Source organism: Vanellus vanellus, assembly GCF_965231255.1.
Source record: "Vanellus vanellus genome assembly, chromosome: 4".
In the NCBI taxonomy this organism is placed as follows: Eukaryota; Metazoa; Chordata; class Aves; order Charadriiformes; family Charadriidae; genus Vanellus; species Vanellus vanellus.
The window spans coordinates 73,456,753-73,484,621 of NC_138909.1; the positions used below are offsets into that span (position 1 = coordinate 73,456,753).

Here is a 27,869-nt window from a genome sequence, read left to right on the forward strand (position 1 = left end):
ACTAATTTCTTTTTTAACCAGGCAGTGTTCTATGGGATTGGACCTTTTTTTTTCTTTAATTAAAGAGTTAGTTTTAGGTAGGTAGAAATTTTTGGCAGTCCAACTCTTTGATAATTTAAAACAATTGCCTTTTATGCCAAGAGACATTTGTAATAGATTCGTTGTGAAATTGCTGGAAGCATTTCTCATGTGGCAATAAAACTCTCAGCTTCTAGCAGTGGTTGGTGCATTTGGTGAAAGGGAGGAAAAATTGATGCAACTGGGTATAGCAGCATTAGTGTGGGTATTAGTAAGGAGCTGAGAACTTGAAGAACTCAAAGAACAGAGATGATATAGACACAAGAAAAGAAAGACCCAGACGATTTGTCTCACCAGAAGCAGCGTGTCTTCTCAGTCACAGGCAAGCACTGCCTCCAGAAAAGCCAGTTGAGGCATCAGAAAGTGGCAGGAATAATACAGGAGGGACAAATAACCCAAATTAAGGTAAGAGGAGAAAAAGAAAAAAAAAAAGGGGGCATGATCCTAATTTAACATTTTAATTCCCCATTTAGTAGTCAGGACTTCAACATTGCTTTGTGGGTGATTTTACACATAGATATTGCAGCACATATTTCTCTTTCATGGGAAGTCTAAGGACAGATAGTGTTTTTTGCCTTTTTTATTTGTTTGTAAACAAACATTAAAATTTTGTTCCTACTGTTTTTACCTTTTTAGTTTGAGTACAGTAGATCTTTGCACATGGTTGCAGTTGAAATTCTCAAAAAAAAAAAAAATCTCTTGAGGTCTAGCAAGAATATTACTCATTAATGATATGGAGGTTGTAGTTTACAAAATATAAACAGAATTATTGCTCACCAGCAACTCAAAGTTACTACTTCACTAGGATTGCATTCTAAATGTTTAATTCAAAGAAAAATTCAGTGCTCGTTCATATGTGTCTGTGTGAGAAATTTTGCTTGAGTTTGTAAACAATGACTGTCTTAATTATAGCTGAGCTATTAGTTGTTTAGAAATGACACCTGAACCTCTTGTCTTGATTCTGTGATATTTAGGGCTGTTAAATAGCATGAAGTGTTGTGTAATCCTGAAAGAGGAGTTACAACATAATGGAAATGGTTTAGTAAATGCACATCCTATCTAAACAATATGGTATAAAATAGAATGTTTGTTCTCTAGAGTTACTTAATCAAAGATTCGTTGTTTGCATAGTCACAATTAAGGTAAAGACCTGAAGGAATCTCTTTTGAGTGTAGTGCTTTCTAGAACATGAAGAAGATTTGATGTGTTTCAAACCTGTCCTAACCCGCCAGGTCATAAAGAAATCTTACCGTTTTTTAGACCAATGCTTTCCCTTATGTCATTTTTCAAGGACAGTGAGACAGTATTGCTTTAGTAGCAGAGAAATAAGCAGAAGTTTCATTTACAAGCTGGATGCAAAACCTGGTATTTTCTCATTCCAATAATATCTATACTAGATACCCATCACAAAACTTGATTCTGTCAGAAGCTCTTAGCTTTTTAACCTCCATTTATGCTTTTTGGGTTATTACTAAAGAGTACATTACTTTTAAATGAATTTTGCTTTCAGAGAAATTAGCCTGGCAGTGTGATAGGCTATTTATCAGCTTACTCTGGACCTTTCTGTAAACAGAATTTTTATAGAAAATGGATTTGTGATATGCCATTACTATGAAAAAAACACAGGTTTCTCTTGTTTCATGAACTAAGCCTTATGAGACTCACTGGAAACTCGGATATCATTTTGAAAAAATGTCTTTTTCAATGTATCTTTTCAATGTATCTTTTTCAATGATTTCGGTATTAAATTTGTTTGCTTCTTAATTATATCAGTCAGTGGTACGTGAGCTCAGCAAAGTTGAGACTGTCCTCAAGAGGAGGAAAATAAAGCATAAAACGCATAAGCAAGACAAGAAGGAACACAAGAACATATTAAGTACAGTTTTTAAAGTATACTATAATTCTTAGACTAGATTATAAGTCTAGTGAATAAATGTGGCATCCAGTAGTTAGACTGTTCCTGAATTTGGGAAAGTGTGTGTGTAGTGGTTCCAAAAAGCAGTTCGTTATTTGTATTACTTGTGGTAGGGCTAAGTGATTTTTGAAGTGATGAATTTGGAAAATAATTGGGTTTGTCTTTTTTTTTTTTTTTCCTTCTTTTTTGCTCCCTTTCTCTTATAATAAACTCAGCTTGCCAAGTGGGGATTTGAAATATCTTTCTGAATTAAGTCTCCATGGAGGGGGGTATTCCTAGTGCAAATGGCTCGTAAATAACCATTCTCTAATTAGAGTGAAATCACTCACTGAGTTGATGGAATGTTCCTTTCAAGCTACACTCTGTATGAACTCTGCTGTGGGTTCATGTGCTTCCCACACGCGTGGATTGCCTTTTTATGTTCGGGTATATCCATTGGGAATGCATCTGTATCCCAGGTGCCCAGATCGTGTAAGGGACAAACCAAGCCCTTTCTTTTCTTTGCGTATAGCGCTGAGGCATAAACCTAGTAATGCCTGCTTAACATCTTATTGCCGAGCTAGGTAATGGCTGGGAGTCTTTGAAATTTCCCCATGTGCCAACTTGCTATGACTTAATCAAGATCTGAGGCTTCAGATTTGCCCCTTTTACAAAACTGCTGAACTGATAAATTCTGGACACTTCAGATACCTCTCTTGCCTTTGTGAAGATTACGTTTTTGACAGTGGTGTTATCTGCTGCTCCGTTTGCAACTGAACATATTCTTTCTCTTGTTCTCTTTCAAGCTTTTTTAGTGGAGTATTTAATGAAATCATTATTGCAGTCCTGGAAATAGAGAATTTGTCAAGTCCAAGATATGATTGCAAATTCCTGAACTCATCTATCATTACAAAAATTAAACCTCTTGTCAGCTGTTGAGAAGAACAATGGACATACCACTATAAAACATTAAAAAAAAATTATAAAGCACCATCTCAGTGAGAATGAATGAGCATAGGTGTACTCTTCAGACTCAAAAAAAATTAAGTGAAAACCCTGTTCATTTCAGTAAAGTTGATGCCTAGAAACCAACTAGTAGTCTAGATTTGCTTCCTTTGATACTGCAGTGTTGTATTTGGGCTGCTTCCCAAGCCAAAATTGGTATTATTGTAGTATGGTTGATGCACATACTACTTTAATGCCCAGTGCTCTTGCACTGGTCCATTGCCCATGTTTTCAATGCTGATTCCAAGAGTTTCTGGCAGTGTGCAAACAGTGCAAGAGAGGAAGAGTCTTAATTTGAAGTACATCGCTCCCAAGCACAAGCCCTGTAAAACAGTGGAGCGAGCCAAGCAAGGAGTCAACTGAGGAGGGACTTCTTGCTGTAGAAGAGAATAATCTATCGTACACAGGGACTAAAGCTAGGTTAAAATGAGTTTTCTAGGGTATGGTTTTAGATAGTTAAGATAACAGCGATGGAGGAAAAACAGTGTCTTAGAACTCTGAAACCAAATGAGCTGTCAGAGTGAAGACTGAGACAAAGTTTTGTTGTTTTACAAAAGTTCAATTGTCTTTTTTTTTTGTGTGTGTAGTGAAAGAGTTGGTTTAGCGATTGTTTTATAATACCTATGTTTCCACTTTAGTTACTGAAAGCAAAATAATTATAATCCAAAGTGTTGCAGTACTGGAATACCATGCAAGACCAGTTAGGAGGATTAGAAAGCAGGTGTGGATTGTTCCAGTCTAAATACTGAAATAATCTGACTTTTAGGATGGGATGTTAGGAGATAAGAGAATTTCTTAAACTTGTGTTGTCCTTGGAGAGGCCACTGCATAGTATATACTGTTTTAGTGTGCAGATGTGTTCTCAGACTGTTGTACCATTGGACTTTCCCCCACCCCCTCCAAACTGTTGTGCTTCATGAGCTTGCTTTAAAATCCAGGAGGAAGCTCTAAACCCAGATACTGAAAAGCTCAGAGGACAGGCATTTGGATCATCCTCAGTATGCAGTCTGCCAAGGAACTTTAGATTATCTCTGGGAGATCTAATTGACCCTTCATGCTCTAGTGTCTACTGTGTCTTTTTCAGCTGCGTTGGAATCTAGGTATTTGAACAATTGGGGTCAGAGCTATCAGTCTGGCAGAACTTGGAGCCTGTAATCCCACCTTCCAGCTGTTCTCCCTGCTATTTGTATTAATGTGGTTAGTAGTCCAGTAGATACAAAAAAATACAAGAACTTGTCTTCTAAAACTAGGTGGTTTTTTTTTTCTTTCTATGCATTTCTTTTCTGACGTTTCGTGAAAGTGTTTTCTCAGTCTTTTTCTACTTTGTTATGTATCATGGTACTGGTAAATATTGTCAGTTTTCTCTACTATGGTTTCCCTTATAGGTGTGACACAGATGTACCTTTGTTTCTCTCATCCATTAGCAATGTAATTTTGTACCTCATTTTCTAATGGAGTTGACCTAAGTGAATGCTGCTTTTTAACCTCTCTTAGAAATTAACCATGGGCTGCTAAGCAGATAGGATTTGTTCTATCTGCATAAGAATAGAGTGTTAAGTTCTCTATAAAGCTAGGTTTCTGGGTTTCATTTGTTTTGGGGCTGCAAACAGGAAAGTCCACTGTACTTTAGATTCTTCCTCTCTTCAAAATAGTATTTTCCCATTGTCACAGATACCAGGTTTTCATTATAGTAGATGACATTCAGATCCTTGTCATACTATTTTTCTGGTCTGGCGCCTGGAGTACTTCTTTACTGACGGTATATTTCCATGTGACTGATTTATTGAAGATTTTGAGAGATTGGTTATGCTTTAAAATTTAGTATTTGTATACAATGGAATGCTGTTGTGTCTTTACCCTTAGTGTAGCATTTTTAATCTGCTTTGAAATAAAAAGTTGCAGTTGACAGTTGTGTGGCCACAATATCAGATGATTTGGGGAACTTAAAGATACCTTTCTTAACAGACTGTGTGAATATGTACATGGGGGTTAAGAATTTTATAGTAGGAACAACGTAAGTCTAACAGGCATAAGCTTCATAGGTTGACTGGTTTAGAAACTGAAGTGAGATGCATTTGCATTTAAAATTCACACATTGAGTCCAGTGTGAACTGGAATAACTTGTTCATAGTGAACTGAAATCACTGAAAATTTAAATACTAGACTGCATTTTTCTAAATAAGATGCACTTCTTCAAATTAATAATTAATAATTATACCCATTGAGAAAGAGATCTTGGAATTATTCTTACTGCATCCCAAAATGTTAGTTCAATTTCCAGTGTTAGCCAAAATAAGAAAATTGAATGGTAGTCATCATTAGCAGCGGGGAACAAGCTGGAAGAAGTCATTATGGTTGTACATAAAGCTGTGATGCATTGAGAGCTGAATATTATCTGTGGTTCTGTTTATGTCAGGCAAGAAAAGACGTAGTAGAGGTAGGAAGGGTCCACAAAAAGATGAAATAAATAATGAATGTTACAGACTCGCTTCTGTATGAGGAGAGATGTGGACTTGGGAAAGAGACAACTGAGATGAGATGCGCAGAGGTACCACAAATATACTACTCTGCCAGAGAACGGGGATATTTTAATGTTTTTTTATTATTATTTTAGGGGTTTTTTTAACACAAGTACTGTAAGGCACCAAATAGAATTGTCAGGAAAAAACATAGCTGAAACAGATCTCATCACTGGAGATCAAAAGTAAAAGTGTGTTGAAAAGAGTTTGTGCAAATGCACGTTAATCGGGGGCTATTAAACACAGTTGCATAGGAAGTCCTTAAATTTTTGATTGACAGAAACTGGGAGGGAAAGAATGTATATATGCATGTCACTTTTCTTGTCATCTTTCTCTAAAAATCCATTACTAAGTATTTCTAAGGTGGGTATTCTTAATTTACATTATATTCTGTTGTTGCCTGATTGGGTTGTAAGGGAGGCTGAGGTGGGCCTTGAGCTGCTCTGTTGCTGGTTTCTTTAAAGAAGGTGAACATAGTGCTGAGCTATGCAAATGTTTTAGAGGTTTTTGAGAGAGACGCATTTTGCATTTGGAAAACTGAGGAACAGAAGTATGAATGGCTGGTCTGAGATTCCTTTGAGCTTCTTGCAAGGTTTAATTTAAGGCTGCGTCTACTAGTTTCATATACTTACTGTTTGATATTAAGACTGTGTATTCCAAGACAAGAGAGATAGTGGGTGCTTTTGTTCAATATGTGCTGCAGTATAGATAGTATGCATGGTAGGGTTGGCTTATGTTCATTTCTGTCTCCTAACTTAACTTTGTTTGATCTTGTATGCAAACCTCCAGTATGGTTTCTTGCAGTTTAGAAATTACTTCTAATGATTAGTTTATTTTACTTCAGAGTTTTGTAGGTGTTCTGTTTAATATATTTTTTTTCTTACTGAGGTTTTTTTGTGATCTCACTATATTGTTCCTGTTGCTTTTGGGGTGTTTTGTTTTTTTTCTTTTATTGTTAACAGAAGTGCAGATTTATTATCTTGTAGGGGATAGAAGGAGAACCTTTGTCCTACAGGAGTCTTTATTGCTGCGTTGTTTAGTTCCACACACTTGCATAGTTCAGCAAGTTTACCATGTTTAATGTTCTTCAGAAACAGTCTTTTATATTTTATACAGGAGAAGGAACTTTTGGCATTTAGAATAAGAGAAGTCCATAAGACTTTCTTCTCTCTCTCTCTCTTTCTCTTTTTTTTTTTTTTTTTTTTTTTTTTTTTTTTTTCCCTTTTCTACTTCTGCTTGTTGATTCTGGTTTGTCCTGTGTTGCAGGCGATTATCTGGCACAATAGATGTGATTGGACAGACCATCACTATCAGCAGGGTAGAAGGACGACGGCGCGCTAATGAAAACAGCAACATACAGGTTTTATACTGCAGATTTGCACACTATCTTTGACTAGAGGACACTTTTGCTTTCCCTATAGCTTCTGATTAAAGCATGTCAGTGTGTATGAATGAGTAAAACAAAAGTAGCCTTAAGTTCAGGAAGTGGCAATTAATTGAAATATATTAAGATGAAATATTTGGTATATTTCAAAAGATAAAATGTTTTGGTATACTCCTTACTGAAAGGAAATGAGCAAGATTGCAGGCTTACAACCCAGGAGACAGCATTGGCTCTGCTAGATCTGCATGGGATAGCATTTTGTTTACTCAGTGACAAAGATGAATATTTAAACTGACTGTCCATTTCTCCACTATTCCTGCCAGACACTAATCCTGCAAGTGAAAGCCTCTTTGTATGCAATTTGAGTAATGCAGTCTTTTAAAAATAAGTTGTGAAGGAATAAATAGTTGATAGTACTTTTTTAAATTATATTGTATTATTTTACCATAGATTGTAAGATTAGTCTTTATGGCCTTGGATTATTTTAAGAAAATAAGTAAACGTGTTAAGATTGACTACATTTTTTCTCTCCTGACTTACCTGTGGAGAAGAATTAAGGTTGCTTGATGCCCTAGCTGCATTTCCATGCCAACTTAGGTTAACGTTAAACAGTAAAATAATAATGGGTTGTAGTGCTTATATTGAAAACACTGCCATGTGTTTTTCAGCTGAACTCATAGCGTTTAAGTAATTTAAAGTCTTGTTTTTTGTCGTGCTTTTCATATTGATTTTTTAAATATTTTCCTTTATATATAAATTTAAGATGGTGTTTTATGCCATATTCAGATGGCTTATATTCTCTCTCAAGTCTTACATTTGTAGTTCCCTATTGGCTGCTCTTAGACCCTTAGGGGTACTTGGCAAGTATGGGACAGTGAACATAAAGAAGTGGATAGAACTTAAACCATCTGAATATGGCTCTTTAGGGGCATAAGTAATACTTTCCTGTTGTAGTAACTGGAAAGAGAGGAAACCTATCTTCTACCCTTTTGGCATAGCAATTGTAACTATAGTTTGATATTTTACAGGTTCTTTCAGAACGATCTAATCCTGAAGTAGACAATTTTACCAAGCCACCTCCATTTTTCCCTCCAGGAGCTCCACCTACCCACCTTCCACCACCTCCTTTCCTCCCACCCCCTCCAACTGTCAGTACTGCTCCACCTCTGATTCCCCCACCAGGTAAATATCCTGCTCTACATAGGATGTGAAAAATGAGAGATGCGTTATCATCAAATGCTTGATGATAATGAATTAAAGACAACCTATTCCATGCACATTTGGCTACGTATTCAGAATTTCAGAATTGTGTGTTTTACTCTTTTCTTAAATATATCTGCAAGGTGGAAACGGAAACTTTTGTCTTTACTTTCTCAGTAAGTGTAATCCCAACCAGTAAATAATCCCCTGAAGACTAAATGTTGGGTCTTGTGTCCTTGAAAATGTTTGAAGTGAGAAGCTGTTGTCTGTAATTCAACTACTGTTAATGCTAATGAGAGGTATATGTTAACAAATCATTCTACAAACTTTTGAACTCAAAGTATGGCTTATCATGAATTGTGTCGCAAGTTGGATTCTCTGATGTCTAAGGTTAAGGCAGCAATAGAAGCTTTAATTCCCCTTTCCCCTCACAGCATGTATGAATTCCCAAAAGTCTGCTAAGAATTGCGTTTGTGCCTTATCCTTTCAGTCAGAGGTCTTATTAGCACCTGATGTTTTTATCCAGCGTCCTGTGTCTGTGAGTCTTAGAAGAATCAAAGTTCTTTGAATACTCTTCTTGTTGTTAAATCTAGGTTGAAATCTACTGATATTTACTCAATATTTAATGAAACTTGATATTAATGGAAATTTAGGGGGGGAGTGTCATGAGCATTTGCGCAAACAGTGCAGTTACCTGGGTGTTGTCATTTTAAGGAATTAAGTTCAAAAGGACTTAGCAAGGAACTGAGAAGAACGGTCAGTGAGAAATGAAAATAGATGGAGAAACTTTGGGGAGTATTTGAGTAGGAGAGTGAAGGATTTGTTTATAGAAGAGACTGATTTAAGATGGAGCCCCTTTCCTTATTTTCTCCTTTTGTTCCTTGCATTCTTTTATTTGACTTGTTGTGAAATCATGCTGAGCAGTTTCTTCCTATTCTCTTCCCACAGAGAATCTTTTAAAAATTTCTCTGTTAATAGCCATGCTTATAAGCAAGGAAGTAACATTATTATTTCTGTGTAACAACTTTGTGTGGGGCTTTGTAGGGTTTAAATCATCATAGAAGAGGTTGCTTTTTTCAATTGCTGCTCATGATTTTAAAACAACCAACTCCTGCTGTCTGGCAAGCTTTAACTTTCATCAGTGATTGTCATACACAAAATGGTGCAACCTAGAAAACAAAAGGGAAGAGATTTAAAGATTAAATAATTCTGTGCCCTTTTCCAAGTTTTTGTATATAAATATTAAAAATAGGGTGTCTGAAGGGAGAATATGCTACTGCTCTGGCAATTTTGTCATGTTTCCTTACTGCTGTGAGGGACAGAAAGGAGAGGAGTGTGATGCTAATGCTAACTGTGATTTTAAGCTTTCTGATAAAATAATATGGGTAATTCATTGCAAGTTTTTAGAAAGTAATTATTGTAATTGTGGTACAGAAAAGGTGTTCTAAGTTGTATGTTATTAAAAACATGAGATGAACCCCACAGACACCTGATCCACACTTGGTGCAGGGATGCCATATAGGTGTACTGGACTGCTCTTATGAAACCCCTCACCTGTGGAGCTTTTAAAGGTGAAAGAAATCCACACGTGTTACAGATTTAGCAGGTAGGTTTGGCTTTAGTCTTGTGGTTTACAGACAGGTTTATGACATATACTTGTTCAGAAGGTCTCCTTCAACATCCTTCCGTGCTTCAAGTAGATTTGAAAATAACGATTAAGAGCTGTGGATTTGGTTTCTCCAGGCCTGTGTTTTAATTGTGCTGTTGCCAGCTCTTTATCTTCAAAGCTGTTCCTAAAATAGAGTCTGCCATCCCTCCTAGGTTCAGTGGAGGAAGGGAAAAAAACTACACTTAGCCAATATTAAACCACGACTACTTGCCAGAAAATTTAAGTATTCCAAATATAAAACATCCTCCAAAAGCCCCTTTGAAAAAGGATCTTGCTTTGAAGTTAGATCTCTTGTTCTGAATTCATTCACTCTTGTGATTGAAATCTTTCTTGAGGAACAAGTCCTGGAACGATTCAAAGGACCAAACGCAGAAAATTCTCAAATGCTCCTAGGAGATCACTGGCTGTGGCAAAAAATATGTTGGGGTTTTTTTTGTTTGCTTGGTTTATTGCTATGTTGGAGTAATTTAAATCTAAAGATGAACGTGGATGCTTCTGTTTAACAGGCTTTAAAAGTTGTTTTATGTGTCTTGGTTGAAGAGTGTAGTTAAAATGTGACATGTATTTGTGATATTGAGGGGGGAAAAAAGAAATTACTCTGAAGTATTGAACTTCTATTGCATAACTTTGAAAAGTTTGACTGCCTAGACTTATACCAGGGCTTAGCAAGTAACTGTACATCTGCTCAGCCCCGGCAATCTTAAGTGTGTACTTTTTATCTTGAGATAAAGGAGAGAGAATTTGACTTAGTTTAGCCTGTGGCAAAAGAAGTTTTTACACCAAGTTGAGTTATATTACGTTGCTGTGGGCTGTTACGCAGTTCAGCTAATTTGCAGTACGTTGTTAAACTGTAGCAGCGTTACCATGTCTGATTCCTTATTCTGCAAGCAGAACACATGTGGCATTACTTTCCGTGAGTAAAACCTACTTGGTTTTCTGTAAATATTTACCTGCCTTGAGTTACTAGGATGGTATACAATGTTCTGAAAGCAATTTTGAGCACGTAGGTAAAATGCTGCACTAATGCCATTTGCATTGCTTTTGACACATGAGTCTGAATAATTAAGTTTAGGCCAGGTGTATCTTTGGCAGTACAGCGTGTTGTAGGGACACGACATGATCATCTAAGTCACCTTCTTGCACTGGTGCACAAGTTTAGTCCCTACATTGCAAGAAATGACTCAATATTTCAGAGTCTTTGTTTCTTTCTCGGAAGAAGTAATTGGCTGATGGTGCTTCAAGTATATTTTCATACACCGTGTTAGTAGAAGGCGGAGTGAAGAGTTAAGAGATTCTTAATTTTCCGTGAACTGAAATTTACAATTTTTTGTTTCATATTTTGTGTCACATTCATGTCTTAGTGAAGAAGGTGAGGAAATAAAAAGTTCTAGATCTTCTTAGTGATACTTGCTAACTTGGAATGTAGAAGAATGTTTCTCCCATTATGATACCATCAAGTAAATTAGCTTCTGTCTTAAAATGATATAATCATTTATCATCACTTTCTAAATGTTCTTAAAGTTTTTATAGGAAAAAATGCCTATGTGGTTTTTTTAGTGTAATACCTTGCATTAGCCAATTCATTAAAGTTATTTGGATGTTTGGTCTCTGGATATTAGTTGTATTCAGTCTGTCTTAATTTTGTTTGAATGGCTCTTAAGTGATTGGCTTTTGATCTTGGGATGAAATTTTTATTTGTATTTCTGCACAAGATAAAATTCTGAGGGATATGTTAATTGTTTAATCAGAATTTCTTCCTTCTTGTAAAGAGTATTAGCTGCTGGCTTTCCAGGCAATTCTGTGGATAGTGCTGAGTCTGGTTTTAGTGCAACGATTGAAATTTTTTTAAGCATAAGGTAGAGTTAATAAATTAATCAGTTTGAGAGAACTTCTGGTATTTTTCTAGGTTATGTTCCTTACATTGCTGTTAAGAGATATTTTTATAGATTTTTTTTTTCTGTGTTATAGGCTTATGAAAAATCTATTAAGATGGACAATTAACCAAAAAAGATTAATAGAAAATACTTCAGCTATGCAAGAGTTTGAGTTCCCAGTTTTCCTTTTCTTTCAGAAATTTTCATTAGAAGTATTTGGTCTTTTAAATGTTACACTGTCAAGCTTTTTATGGTGTGATTTCCAGTGTTCTTAACAAAGATAGAGCACTTTGGAAAGCTTGTGTATTAGTGAAGGGAAAATGATTTGGCTTTTGGTCTTCACTGTCTCCTGATTCACATTTTGGCTGAGAGATTAGATTTTAAATGCTCAGGATTGGACAGCAACCTCCATTTTGTTTCACTATTTGTTTAATCCTATAGGATTAGTGCTGGTAAGAATTTGTGTGAATGAAATCACCAGAAGTCGGTGAACATTGATATTGATTACTCTTCCTCAGCTTGCGTATTCCTTCATTCTGTCCTTCTGCCAAGGCAATTTGGGATCAATTGGCATTTCTAGACATTATAATATGTAGATGTAGTTAAATGTTACAGCCATACAATAGTCTTTTAGTTCTAATGTTGAACTAATGATGTATACATAAAATTAATCGTGCAGTGGCTAGTACATCTAGGATATTCTCTGAATGATGAAGTCTGGAACTTGAATGAGATGGGTTTTAATTTAAGTGGGTCTGGCTGCTGTTCTGTCTGGATGTTTATGCAGTTATGGCAAAACTGATGAAAGCACTTGGCAAAGTTTTCTGTTCTCTCCCACCCCCCACCCCCTCAAAGACTTGCAGTAAGTTCTCAGATAAAAAGTATTTATTTTTTAATAGAAGCAGAGTTGCTCATAACTGAAAAAGGTTTATGCCTGCTAAAGTACTCTGTTTCCTGGCAATATTGTTTTAGCCTAATCTATTATTTTCATGTAATAGTGTTCTGTGTTCAATTGAGGTAAAGCTAGTTCATTACAAAGTGTGAGAAGATAATGGCCTTTAAAGTGTACAAATGATTTTTACCTTGTAATCGTTCCTTTCATAATCAAATAAGATAGGTTTAGATGTTGGGGCAGTATATTTTGTTAGGTCAGCTAATTTAGTTGGTAAAAACTTCTCAGCTTTTAGTTAGATTTATAGCAGCTAAGCTAGGTCTCAAAACCAGAAAAGTTAGAATGGGTTTTGAATGTGTTTGTATTAAAGGATGCTCCTTTCTCAGTTATTTACAAGAAAATAGAGTACTGAACAATTTTTTTTGTCCTCCAAGTAGCAACTGAATGATTAATTGCAGTGTGGCATAGCATTGACTGAAAAGTCTGTAGTGCTTACTGTTGCTAGAATATTTTGTTCATGTGGACCTGCTATTTCCTATACTTAACTATTCGAGGTCAGGGGCCACTTATGTTTCATAGAATCATAGAATCATAGAATCAGTGAGGTTGGAAGGGACCTTTAAGATCCTCAAGTCCAACCATTAACCTACCCTGATAAAAACACCACCACTCCTAAACCATGTCCCTAAGCACCTCATCTACCCTTTTCTTAAACACCTCCAGGGATGGTGAATCCACCACCTCTCTGGGCAGCTTATTCCAATGTTTAATAACCCTTTCAGTGAAAAAATGCTTCCTAACATCTAATCTAAACCTGCCCTGACATAACTTGAACCCATTTCCTCTTGTCCTATCACGTGTCGCCAGGGAGAAGAGGTCAGCTCCCATCTCTCTAAAACCTCCTTTCAGGTAGTTGTAGAGGGTGATAAGGTCTCCCCTCAGCCTCCTCTTCTCCAGGCTAAACAACCCTTTCATCCAGTCACGGAATAGAAAATAAGCAAATATATTCTATGGGATGATACTTTCCTTCTGATTGCTAAACACTTTACGGTTATGGATTTAGTTCTAAACTTGAGACCCAGAGTCATTCCTCGTTATTTTTGTCTCTAAGTAACATCCTGAAGAATAGGGACTTAAATAAAAAGATGTGTTTCAGAAGACTTGCATAAAATTTCTGTGTATGTGGTGATAGCTCAATCTGATTTTAGATCTACAGGTAATAAACATAAACTATTACTGTAACTGATATATTATTTGTTGTCTTTTTAGGTATACCAATAACAGTGCCACCACCAGGTAAACTTCCATAGAATTCTTTTTCCACATTTGGTTAGGAAATGAAAACTTAACTGATATGCAACCTATCAACTTCCTTCTAGTTATATAGATAAAAGTTCATAAACACAAAACTATATGTATAGATGTAGGCTTAGTTATTTTGATGCCAGGCAGAGAAGAAAGTGTATGAAAATACTGTTGACTAGTCGACCTAATCAGCCAGTGTCTTCGATTTGTGCTTCCTTCTTTTCTTTCCAGTCTTTTTTTTTAGCTATGCAGAAAATAGTTACGATTGTTGTTTATACTCAGGAATTTTCCTACGCTTCTAAATTATTGTATTTTTAAGAATGGTAAGGTATTTGCAGTGAAGCACTAATAATACATGTTTAATACTCTGCCTTTGTTAAGCTGGAAAGTAGTTCTCAGTCTTACAAAATAAAATGTATTTACACAATGAGAAACAATTTTTGTGTTGTACTCTCTGGGATTTGTTTGCCATTGTATGCTTAGCCTGGTTCTTTTTATGTATTTATGTTTGGTTTGTTGTTTTTTTTTTTCTCTTCCCCCCGCAATTTATTATTACAGGCTTTCCACCACCACCTGGCGGTCCTCCACCTTCCCTCATACCCACAATAGAAAGGTGATTATCTGTTTGAAATCTTATAAAGCAATATATGAGTATTCTGTAACTGAAGTAAATTAGTAAGAACTCCTACGCTACCCAGTGTTTTATGGATTTTATCTGGGACTGGGGAGACAGTTTCAGATTTTTACAGAAATGTTACTAGTCTCACCTGTCTGATAATACTCTTTTGAGTAAGCTGCTTGACCACTTACTAGTTTAGTTGAGTTATGACACTATATCAATGCCAAGACTTAAGAGCAAAGTCAAAGTAATGATTGTTAAAGTATTCTTTAGTAGTCTGAAGGCTTATTTAAGTGAACTGTATACTTGTCAGCTACAGTATCCTTTTCTGTAAATGCAGATAAACAATTTGACCACAGATTCAAGCCCTCATAAACTATAGGAAATGCCAGAGTTCCATGGAATCCAAATTTGTATTTCTACTCTGTTTGTTCTAAGTGTTCAGCTTTAATAGGCTAACAGTATTTTTTCAATAACTTTTTAATATACACATATACATATATGTGTACATATAGATTTTTATACATATATAAAAGTAAGAAATAAAAGTTGGCCAGCACAGTCCTTGAAAAGTGTTTACATTTCGCTAGAGGCCAAAACCAGGTCATATACAAAGCTCACTTAAGAAGGTGGTGCAAGCTTCTGTTTTGCCAGTCCTTTGGGTTTCACTGAAGGAAGGTGCACACATCTGTTCCTTTTAAATCAAAAATTCTATTAATGTATTTGCTAAAGGATGATGATGGTAAATCTCTGAGAAAATCCTCATCTGATTTAATTCAGAAAAACTCTACCTGGATGCATTTGATGTACATGAAAGTAAATTTATTATTTCATACTGACAGTTGCTGTGAGTGACTGCTGCTTGTGACTTTTGAGCAGCGGTCATTGCATTTACTTGTAGTGAATATTTATATAGTTTCTGAAATATGGTGTGAAAAAATGAAGTTTGTTGTGTAACCTAGGAACTAAATCTCATACTTTTAAATGTTAAGATGTTGCATTGGCCTTTCGTTGTCATTGGGTTTGTTTTGTTTTTAAACTAAGCTAACCCAAAACTTATTTCTTAATGTTAATGTGCCTTCAAGAGGAGAAATAACACTTGGGTTAAATACAGCAAAGAGAATTCATTCAACTTACATAGGAAGTGCTAAAAGTCATGAAAAAAATATATACGTATGAATTATGTGCTGTGCACATATCATCCTTTTTAACCTTTCTGGTTTTTACCTACTTGAGTTGGCTACCACTGAAAGAAGTCAGCCTAGGAAATGTGTAGCTAATTTAATAGTTTATTTATAGAACTACACATTTGAAGTCCACCTGTTCTTAGATACGATCACGTATCTACTTTTTAACAGAAAGAATGAGAATGGCTTCATTCATGAATGAAGCACTTCCAAGCAATTGGAGATTAAGTTCAGTATCTGTGCAGAAACTCGATACAAGAAGCATTTGAAATGGAAAATTCATTGAAAATACAAAAGAACAGCTTTGATGACATGGAGATTTTTTTTTGGTTCAAATTTTAACAAGAGAGAATGCTATTTTCACCCCCGTAGAAAAATATGAACTATATGTATTTGTGCTGATAGCTTCATTAACTAGCAATGCTCAAATGGAGGACTTAAATCCATTTATAACACTTTGTTTTAGTCTGTATGGTGGTAAGAATTCAGAGGAATAATATTAGAAGTATATATTTATTGATGGAGGTAGCTTTGATGGTAAAACTGGATTTTTACATGTATTTTCTTCTCAACAGTGGACATTCTTCTGGCTATGATGGTCGTTCTGTTCGTGCGTTTTCATATGGCAGTGGTGAGTAAGCTTGCTGGCTTTGAAAATTTTCACTAGTGCTATATCAAATTGTTTGATATACTTACCAGGATTTTAGCTAAAAGACTAAACAGGTCCTTTCAGTGATTCATTATGAAAGCTCATTGCCTAGTATTGTAAACAGATACATGCTGTTGCAAATTCAACAGCTGTTGATAGTACTGTTTTGCTTACTTATTTGTATGCTGGGTATCTTTCCATGCTGCTTTTGCAAAACTGTGATTTTGAAAAATAATATACCATAATATGGGCCACAAGTCAGTGAGAATTTTCCAAGAACTGGTAGGATTTAGAAGCAGGAGAACAAGTACGGTCAAGATATCATCAGAATTTAAATCAGCAAGACCAATCATTGAGAAATTCTGAGTGATGTACCTCTACTTTGAAAAACTGTTTGTCTAAGATACTACAATCTTTAGTTATTCTGTTGCAAAGTCAGTCCCATTATTTTTTTATTTTTTTTTTTGTTCTTAATGTTTTGGAAAAAATCTGAAGCTGAAAAACATCACTTTCTGGTTTTATAGTAAGAGTGAACCAAAATAGAATTTTCATTACATGCAATCAAATGGACGTTCACAGAACCTACAGTGAGCTTTCAGCTGTTACCTAGTACAGCTCTGCTTCTTGAGCCAAAAGAGTGTTGGCAGTACTAAGATGTCAGCTTCTTCCTGAGCTAGCCCAAATTGGGAAGATAAAGTAAACCTAGAATCACAGAATGGTTTGGGTTGGAAGGGACCGTCAAAGATCATCTAGTTGCAACCCCCCTGCCATGGGCAGGGACACCTCCCACTAGACCAGGTTGCTCAAAGCCCCATCCAGCCTGGCCTTGAACACCTCCAGGGATGGCGCAGCCACAACTTCTCTGGGCAACCTGTGCCAGTGTCCTGCCACCCTCATCATAAAGAATTTCTTCCTTATGTCCAATCTAAACCTACCCTTTTTCACTTTAAAACCATCGCCCCTTGTCCTGTCACTACAGGCCTTGGTAAAAAGTCTCTCTCCATCTTTCCTGTAAGCCTCCTTTAAGTATTGAAAGACCACAAGAAGGTCTCCCTGGAGCCTTTTCTTCTCCACGCTGAACAACCTGGGAGACGTGTTCTGTCGCTGATGATTTTTACTGGCACTCCTCTGGACCTGGTCTAACATGTCTTTTTTTGTACCGGGGACCCAAGAGCTGGATGCAGTACTTCAGGTGGGGTCTCATGAGAGTGCACAGAGTGTGAATTGCCTCCTTCAGCTTGCTGGCCACACTTCTGTTTATGCAGCAGAGGATATGGTCGGCTTTCTGGGCTGTACGCTCACATTGCTGACTCGTATTTCATTTTTGACAACCAGTATCCCCAAGTCCTCCTCTGCAGCATTGCTCTCAATCAGTTCATCACCCAGTCTCTATTGATACAGAGGATTGCCCCGACCCAGGTGAAGGACTTGCATGTGCCAGTCACTGCCTCTGCCTTCAGTACCTCTGCCATCCAGCCCCATGCCTCGTGCCTTTTCTTCCAGATGACTCTTTCTGTCTCCTTGCTCCTTGTTCCTTTGGACCCTAGCTGCTGAGAGGAGAAATTGTAAGGAATGTTCTGTCCAGTTCTGGGGATACATAATGTTCAGCACAGAGCAAATGTTCAGATAATGTATCTCCCAAATGTTCATAAGTCTTTAGAGAAGATCTACAAAATTACATTTTTTAATGGCCTGTAATTTCTTGCAGTTTAAGCAGTTGATAGTGAAAGGATCCTCATCAGTTATCAAGTGTTTGCTTTCATGCATGGAAGCTTATTATGTTTTCAACAACTCTTGATGTGAGCTAACAGCTGCTTTATGCTAACTACTTTCTTAGCAGTAATTGAACTGTGTTTGCTGAAGTTTTAGCAAAAAGGTAAAGCTGAGGCAGGCCACTAAGATACCCAAGTGACTTATTTCGCTGAACCGTCAACATCTAAAGCCATAAGGAAAGCAGTCTTACAGTCATTAGTATGTACATTGCATCTAATATGTAGTTTCCAATTTAGAATATTTTTCACTTTGGGATCTCTTTTGTTAGAATAGTGTCAGGGACACAATAGTATTTCCAAGTTTTATGTTGACCTTCAGAGGTGATGGCATGCTTATGTTGTTGCAGTACTAATATTCGAAAGATGACACTCGTCACGATCATGCCAACATTGAATTTGAACTTCTTCAGCAGGGTTAAAAAATTATGTTTGCCTTTTTATGATTGTGGAGACCAAGGAACACAGTCTGCGCCCATCTTCCCAGTGTATCTGGCATCCCTATTGTGGCAAAAGCTTTCATATTTGCTGCACAAAGCAAATTGTCTGTCTCTAAGTTGTGCCTGTCAGATGGATTTTGGGATCTGTAGAGGCTCAGTGGCATTTTAACACCGTTGTTTTTCTCTTAGTGAAAGATATTTTCCTGGCCAGCATCTTAGTCTCACAGTCTCTGTCTCACGACATGATTGCTGGCCAGTATTTTACCAGTGCTCTCTGTGCATCAGAACTTAGGTAAACTGAGGGCTCAGCAGCACAGCAGGATACAGATTATTATTTCAATTAAGAATTGCTAAGTGTATTTATTTAATAGTTACTTTGGATGGTACACTGAATCTCCAACCCATTGTCTTTTTTACCAGTCTGTATGCTTCATGGCTTTGTCAAAATTGTGAGGGAAGATGTGCATATGGAATGCATTGCAAAAACCACCCCTCTTGATTAAGGCTCTAGCCTTCCTCCTACCTATTCAAATTGCTAATCTCATGCCTTGGTGTCTTTTTCCCTGGTGGTCAGGCACGTTTCCCACTGCAAGCCCATTAGGAAGGTTGCATAGTAAAATAATATTCTTAACTTGTGGCTTCAAGAATATCTGTTTTGTCTTTGTGCTCTTGCACTGCATCAAGCTGCCTTTGCCATCAGATCTTTTGAGTTTTATTGGGCTGCCAATATATGGCACTGTGTTTGGTCTGCCAGGGAAGCCACTTGTATGCTTGTTTGCTTTTTCCTCAAGCGTTTCTCTGTTCTGTGCTCTAAATCTTATGAATTTGCAAGAAATTCAGCGTTACAGAAACAGTCAGAGAGTCAGTATTTTTTGAGGCACAAAGCAGATGTATTAATAGTTTGCCATATACTGTGACACCATGCAGCTTTGAATTTTTTAACCATTTCCGAAACAGGAGTTAAATCTCCAAAACTATAGACTGTTCAAACCTCCCTCTCTTCCTGTTTTAAAAACAAAATCAGAGTTAAACTTTGGAATTGTCTTTCTTTTTGTAGAAATTATTAGAATAATCCATGTAGAAATACTAAAAGTGACAAAATACTTCATTCTAAGTACTAAATGCAGAACACCAATTCGTATTGGAAAGTAAACTTTTTGTGTGTTGTGAATAATTACTGCTGAAAATGTAGATTTAAAAGTGGTTTATCTCAGGTTATTGGGGTGGAGACGACATATTTCTGTCTGAGAATCACTGCAGATGTGAGGGAGTAACCAAAATTTATCGTAAAAGTTTATACTACCATTAATAATTTTTTTGTAGCACACATATAAAGTTAAACTTGAGTTTACACTTTAGATCAGAATATTCTGGCAGCCAGTGTTTGTAGACCATACGTATGTTGTTGACATAGTGGCAAGTAAAGGAAATTAGCAGTCTTTAAAGTCCAGCTGTTTTCTTGCTATTTCTGGCTGCTTTTCTTAAAAGAATTTCAGGTTTTGGCAGTATAATGAACAACATACTATTGTGTTAGGGTATTTTTTCTGTTAATTACTCGTTTTGTCTGTAGCCCTGAAGTGAAACAGTGTCCAGCATTTTGTTAGAGGCAAAACCTCGTATAAATGCTTTTTTAAAGAATTATAATGCTTTTCACTGCAAATGTATTTTAACAACAAAGTGTTCTTTCCTGCTCCACTGCCTGCTTAAAAGGTCTTTTGTATTCCTCCTTTGGACGCTTGGCAAACTGCTGTCTTAAGCTTCTGCCAAAGCTTTCTGGGGCAGGCATAACCCAGACGTTGTAGTCAAGGCAGTCTGAACGTAGCTGTCAGGAGAAGCCACTGGGTTTATATACTCGACGGTATTAAATACAGCATCAGTAACGCGCTTTACATTGTTCAGTGGATATTTATGTTAATTATACTATAAATGTCTCTTTGTGACACCATGGAGTCAAGTGAATATTGTTCTCATATTATAGATAACGAAGTGGAACTCAAAACAAACGATTTATTGAAGGCTATGTTATCATTGGCTAGCAAAGCAGATAAGCAGAAAGTGGGAATCCCTCTGTACTGTAAGTCCACTAGAGAGTGCTGTTTCCAGTTAAATACTACAGCCCTTAGTTTTCATTAACAGGATGCATTCACAGGGCTTCTGGAGAGGGAGGGCAGGACAGAACAATTGGGGCATTAAGAGTAGTAGTTATTTATTATATCGGAGTTGGCAGAAAGCAATGGAGAAGCATGTCCCTTCTCTCTTCCCATTGCTGATTATCTAAAAAGGTTGTGAGATGGCATTGTGACTTCCTTCTGAACTTCTTAAGCATATCATCTTTTAGATTAAGATAATATGCTTAATTTTCTGAAACTTATATTTTAGTGGTAATAGTGGTTGTCCTCAGTATTCATTAGAAATGGTATCTTACAAAGCATAAGTGGGAGCGTTATTTCTTCTCCCCAGAATGAATTTATGGAATTTATTTCTAAAGCTGCTGTTATATTCTGTAATACGAAAAGTATGGCAAAGCACAGTATAGAATGTAAATTAGTGAATGAGAACTTTGTAACTAACATTATATTTTAAATACGATGATTTTAAAGGACAAACCATAAAAATAGCAGCAACTAAATATAAAGTTGAAAGCATCCTTTTTCCTTGTTTTTCTGAACTCGACTTTTGGAGCCGCTGAGTTTCAAAGGCAGTTTTGTTTTCTGGTTGTTTTTGTTTTGCTGTTCCCCCAAAACAAGGCCATTTGACCACATAAAATCAGATTCTTTCAGCAAATCTTTGCACAACATTATTTTATTCTTTTTTTTAAAGGGGGACTTAGACAGTCTTTGTGGTGTATGTCCTGGTTCTATATATCTTCATAATGAGTATTTAAATGAGTGCCAGAGGCCTTTATTAGCATCATGGAAAAAATGCAGAGTTTGTGCAGAATTAACTTCTGTGTGAAAGGGGAAGATTGAAAAATGTTATTGGAAGAGGCTGATAAACATCTGTGTTTTCATGCATAAGTAGTATTACAGTTTTCATATGGTATCTGATTTTGTTCTTTCTAATACTCGCGTCTTTTTCTTTAGTCACCTTTCCGCACCTTGCAGGTTCTGCTCCTTCATGGTCTAGTCTTATGGATACCAGCAAACAGTGGGATTACTATGCACGAAGAGAGAAGGATAGGGAACGTGACAGAGAGCGATCCCGAGATCGGGATCGGGACCGGGACCGAGACAGAGACCGAGAACGTACCAGAGACAGGGAAAGGGACCGAGATCACAGTCCAACTCCAAGTGTGTTCAACAGGTTAGTGAAATGTCTCTTAAGCATGCTGTAACTCTGCTCAAAACCCTGTATCTGTGTTAAATAGCATACTTCAACATTAAAATTTAGTGTTCAGTTGTATATTCCAAAGAGCTAGAGGGTGTGGTTTCCTCCCCTTCCCCCTTTTTTCTTGGAAACTATAATTAAAATTCTAAATGTAAAACAGGAGTGTAAAACTGACAGTATACATCCAAACTGGTCATAGTGCTTTACAGGTTAAAGGTGTGATTTAAGCTCTGTGTGTGAGTGAGATATCCAGCTCTCCTTAACATCAGCAGTTCTAGAATAATCTATAGAAGTACTAAATGATAATAGTTGCCAATCCAGTGCTAAAAGCAATGTGGTACAACATTTGACTTTAATTAATGCTGTTATCGGCTGCTAAAATGGTTAGTTTGGTGAATAGCACTGGCTGGATAATAATCTGTCCTATCTTTTTAAAAACTGTGATTTCAAGGTCAAGAACTTTTTTTTTCATTTTCAGGCAGATGATGAAAATAGTGGCAGATAACTTTATTCAGCTTTCAACTCTCTAATTGCTTTAAAAAAAAAAAAGAAAGAAAAAAGCTGCAAGTGTTCTGTGGTTCATGTGCATAAGTACAAAGCATTTAATGTTGAGCTCTCTATGACTCCATAGAGCAATGGTCTATTGGCTTGCCAGATTTATCTAAATTTACTTTGCACGTTATTTGCGAAGTATTTTGGGGTAAACATCCTCATGCTTTTCTCAGTGTTTTTTGTTAAGTTTCAATTTTTGCAGAATATATATGTTAGCTGTTAGGCAGGTTGTTTTTACCAGTGGTTTTCCTCTGGGGGAAATGAGAGCACCCCGAGTCAACACTTCTTCGGTTGAGAGATGACATTTTTTGCATGATGATTGTTAGCTGAAGACCCAAACTGGGTGCAAGATAGGGGATTTTCCATGTGTGCTGATGTGGTGATGTCCTCTCCTCTGTGTGTGTGCTATGTTCCAGGGTCAGTTTCTGAGAACTCAAGACCAATCTAAACATCTGTTTCTCAGACAGCTTGATTGAAGGCCAGAAAGAAGCCTGGCCATTCAAGGGTGCTTGAAATGAACCTTAATAGCTTCCAGGCCTCGAGAAATCTCTGTGCTGCTGCCAGAGTTATCTGTAGAGGAGGGGGAAGAGCAGGCTTCAACTTTTTTATGTGACTAAATTATCCACCATCTGTAGCAAAGCTGTTGCCACATGGCTGTGTAAGAAAACAGGAGGCCCTTAACTAGTATAAGTTGGTTTGGGAGTCACAGAGATGGTGGGAGAGGCTTAAGACAGAACATGCAGACATAACCTTGTTTAAGAAGGTTTATTTTCAATTCTATGCACTTAAGAAAATAAAATGAAATGAGCTATGAGGAAGAGAATGTGAACTATTTTAGAGACTGTACAGATGCATTACTTTTATTTAAATTCCCTTTGTTTAAACTTCGTTCAAGCAACACTGTGGTGGGATTTTGAGTAAGCATCATCTTTAGCTTTTTACTGCTCAGATATCACTGCTTTCAATGTTTTTAGCAGTTATTTTCCAGATAAATAGCCTGTATTTGTGCTATAGTAATTTTTAAAATTGTAAGAAAACAGGAATTATTTTTATTCTATTTGTATAACCAAAATGTGGTTTAAAAATGAACCTTCAGCTGCCTTTATATTCTGTTCTACCTTTACCCTGCTATCCTCAAATTAAATTGTGCATTGTTTCCATCTATCTTGCTCTCCCCCTTTGAGAAGATGCCATTCTTTTTGGACTGCTGTTCCTTCTGCAAAGACTGTTTTCTTTTTTTGTTTTGATAGTTTTGAGTCAATTAGCTGCCAGTAAAAATGTAAACTTTGGAATTTGATTGATACCTGACCGTTTTGTGGTTCTTCCTCAGCAATTTGAAAAACAAAACCAAAACACAACTATTATATTCCTAAGGTCCTGGAACCCAATAATCACATGCAGCAGAGCAGATGAGGGTCTGTCTGGCTAGAAGGCAGCTTTACAGTAAAGGACTTGTGTCCTGGTGGACAATAAATTGAACGGGACTTGGCACTCCATGTGTGATAAAGGTCAAAACACATTGAGATGCATTAAAGTGTAGTCCACAGGTGAAGAGTGCCGCTATTACCCTCTTACTTGGCGCTTGATACAACATGCAAAGTACTGCGCCCAGTTTTGGGACCCTTGATAGGGAAAAAGAAGACATTGACAGACTGGAAAGTCCAGTGGAGGTCTGACAGGGTCCTCAGCAGGGCTAAGGAGATGGAGTTTATTTAGTTTGAACGGAGAAGGATGAAGAGGGTTCTTAAAGGCTATTTTCAACTACCTAATGGGTGGTGATAGAGAAGATAGAGCCAGGCTCTTTTTCAAGGTACAAAGAGAAAGGACGAAAGGAAATAGTTAAAAGTCACGGTAAGGGAAATTCCAATTAGATGGGGGGCAGGGCGTGGTGGAAGGGAGGAAATAATCACTAAAAGAGTGATCAGGTGGTAAGAGAGGTTGCGGAAAGAGGTCATGAAATCTCCAGCCTTGCAGATACTCAAAACTTGACTGAACAAGGCCCTGAGCAACCTGACCAGACTTCTGCGTTAGCCCTGTGTTGAGGAGGGGTTAGCCCAAGTGACATCCACAAAGTCCCTTCCAGCCAAAATCCTTCTGTGATTCTTTGTTGAAGGGTTTTTGAGTGCACGGGCAAACTTTTGAGTACAGACATCAGAACTTGGACATCTCTACCAAAGTGAGATCATAGAATGGTTTGGGTTGGAAGGGACCTTAAAGATCATGTAGTTCCAACCCCCCTGCCATGGGCAGGGACACCTCCCACTAGACCAGGTTGCTCAAAGCCCCCTCCAGTCTGGCCTTGAACACCTCCAGGGATGGGGCATCCACAGCTTCCCTGGGCAACCTGTTCCAGTGTCTCACCACCCTCACAGTAAAGAATTTATTCTCAATATCTAATCTAAATTTACCCTCTTTCAGTTTAAAACCATTGCCTCTCATCCTATCGCTATGCTCCCTGATAAAGAGTCCCTCTCTATCTTCACCCTCTCCACCAGATCTCGTGATTTGTGAAGTTAATAGCTTGTAGTCTGTTTTGAAAAAGTAACCAAAGGTGTAGAGAATTAAGATTTTTATGGATTGGACTGGTTTTGGGCTTCTTTGCCAGGAGGGCACATGTAACTATACGTCCTCTTCCACAGGTCAAACATTGGTAGTGCTCTCAAAGCTGTCCCTGGAAGGCTTTGATAAGTGTAACATAAGCCCAGATATACAACGAGAAGGAGATCAGTGATGTAACTTTGGACACATGGCATTTATGCTGTTCCTGAAAGCTCCAACATACTGGACTTAGCAAACTGATTTTTTGCTTTACTTATAGAATGGTTGTTTATGTTCAGATACCCTTACAAGCTGTCATGGTTCCTTAGTAGTTTGCCAAAATAAGGTTTAAAAAGGAGTATCAATAATATTTTAAAAATTTTCTAGAGTGTTTTAAAATAGTTGGGTAACAGCAAATGCAGACTGTGGGTTAACGTTAAAGGTTTCGGATCTCAGCTTTGAAACCAAGCTGTAAGTCTACAAGCAGTCATCTAATTTCTTATGGCAAGCTCATCAGAAGGCAGTGTTAGGTGTTCAAATTTTAACTTTTTAATTAGACACTGATCATCAAAGTGTTAGTTCTGGGAAGTAATGTCGGATACTGGGAATAAACTGTAGTTGAATTGGTTCTACCTTTTTCTATCCCTGCAAGCCTGCAGAAATGTAGGGCTCCTAAAATTGTGATGACTAGTGGCACTTTAAAGGTGTGTTAGTACAGAATCCTACGTCTAACGAAAACTTTCAATTGTTGTTCAAATCAGACTTTACCTTGGGTTGTAACATTTAGTAGATTTCAGAACCTAATTTTCATTTTTAATGTTATACTTTTTTTTTTAATATCCTAAAACTGAGCTTTATAACTAGATTTCACCAGGCACATGCTGTCTTTATGGTGCCGCTTTATTGCACGTCAAGTTAAGACACACTTCAAACATAGATCAAATGAAGACAGTCATTCTGAACTGCAAAACTAACTGCTATGTAAGCTAGGCTAGTCTCCTCTTCGGTCTGACTTATCCTAGAAACTAGCAGTTGATATCAACCTTCATCTTTCTATGACATTTGATAAGAAAACTCTTCTAATTGTTGGTTTTACCCCTTTCCCTGAAGTCTTGAGTTCGTTTCTCGTGAGAAGAAATGCTCACTAAAAAGGGACTTGGATTGTCTCCCCTACACTTTCTTCCTTCCCCTGATAGTAGAGTAGAAACTTGATCATTTACCACTGGTTTACCCTCAATACAGATAGAAGCAGGTTAAACGCATATGACTTGAGGTGTCGGCATTGTAAGGTTTGGGATTTATTTTCTCCCTTCCTCCCAGCCCCAACTGCTTCAATTTACCTGTCTGGCTTTTGGACGTCTCGGTGGAGACAAATGAATTTATTTTCATACCCTGGACTATAAGCTAGGGTGCCTTAAATTGGCTGCGAAAGAGTATGATCAGAATTCATGTTCCGTGGCTGTACTACCCTCAGATTTTATAAGTTGATGTGTCTCTGTTGTAGGGTTTTCTTGTGGGAGAGGCAAGTTAGATTTAACACAAAGTCTTTTTAAAAAGTGTTTAATGCAGTTGGATTTCATTTTTGTCTTAAGAGGGGGACAATAGTTAAGAGAAGTGATAGTGGCGTGATGCCTGAGCACTGCCAGAGAGGTTGTGGAGTCTCCATCCTTGGAGATATCCGAAAGCTGTCTGGGCATGGTCCTGGGCAACTGCTGGTCCTGGTGGCCCTGCTTGAGCAGGGATTTGGACCAAATGACCTCCAGTCATGCCTTCCAGCCTCAACCATTCTGTGATCTGTCACAAATGTACTTTGCAAGATCTGATCAGCTTACTCTCAGATCTGTAGTTATAAGTGCATTATAAAATCTTATAAATATTCTAAGATTTTTATAACAATGCAGGCATTAACCAATGCAGTCATATTATTCAGTGACTGATCATAACTTTGAGTTCTTTAGTAATAGCTGTAATTTTCCTGATTTTGATGTCTGAATATTTTTAATGTCCCTTAGAAAACCATTTTTTCTGCGGGATGTTTGATGTTTCTCTACAGTGTCTTAAATTAAATTGCTAATTTTTGAAATGTGCTTCATGATATAATCATGCAGAATGTCTTAGAAAGACTGGTGCTGTTGCATCAGGCATTCACCCTTCTCATTCCCGAGTTTTCATGCATAGCTGTAATAATCACTAATGTGATGTCTTCACTTGGGAAATGGTCACAGGATCCAAGTTACAGCAGATAAAATTGTTTTGATCTAAGTTATCACTGCTCCAGGAATGAGCTGTTTTCTTTATGTGATCTGTCTGGTCTGTTCTACTGCTGTCAGGAACCTCAGGAAGAGACTGTCTTTTATGGTAAATGTTGGCAAAGACAGAAAGCATGAAACACTTGGCTTTTGTCAGCTTAATAGTATCTAAATGGTTACCTGTTTTAATTACTGCCTCAGAAAGCCTGGTCATACTGTGTCTTTTTTAGGACTTGGTAAGGATCTTCCAAACTATGGTTACAAAGACTTCATGTGGTATAGAAATAATTACAGTAAGTTTGTTTTTATTGAAGTCCATTGTTAAATGATAGTGGACACTGTATCTTGGTAAGATTTTCTTGGTAGGGAAATGACTCAATAAGCATGCCTCTTTTAAGCTATGCTAATATAGCATTGGAGTGGGATTGGCTAACTATAGATAACTGCTCTCGGGTTTTGTTTGTTGTTTTTTTTTTTAAATTTCACTAAACTCTTAGAACTGCCCTTTTCATCAAGTCAAAATATGAAAATACGTGCTTAAGTAAAGCCTTTAGATTCTTGTATAGCCTGTAACATTTCGGGATTTTTACCAGCATTGTGGCAGGGCAGCACTCTTGGTAATCCAAGAGAGGAGCGGAAGTAGAGACGTTGGTCAGATTTTATTGTCAGTCTCTTTGCATCTAGCTTTTCCTTTCTTGAAGCTGATGTAAGGAAATCGG

General features: G+C 37.2%; 1 protein-coding gene across 3 annotated transcripts in view; it reads left to right on the plus strand.

Moving 5' to 3' along the window:
• The window catches only part of FIP1L1 (factor interacting with PAPOLA and CPSF1), a 45,008-nt gene that overhangs the window by 15,514 nt on the left and 1,625 nt on the right, over positions 1-27,869 (plus strand). For all 3 annotated transcript variants that reach the window (XM_082482531.1, XM_082482533.1, XM_082482532.1), the window contains 6 exons: positions 6,763-6,856; positions 7,909-8,062; positions 13,785-13,811; positions 14,379-14,433; positions 16,202-16,257; positions 21,568-21,787. In XM_082482531.1, coding sequence (XP_082338657.1) covers positions 6,763-6,856; positions 7,909-8,062; positions 13,785-13,811; positions 14,379-14,433; positions 16,202-16,257; positions 21,568-21,787 — 606 coding nt within the window. The remainder of the gene's footprint in view (positions 1-6,762; positions 6,857-7,908; positions 8,063-13,784; positions 13,812-14,378; positions 14,434-16,201; positions 16,258-21,567; positions 21,788-27,869) is intronic.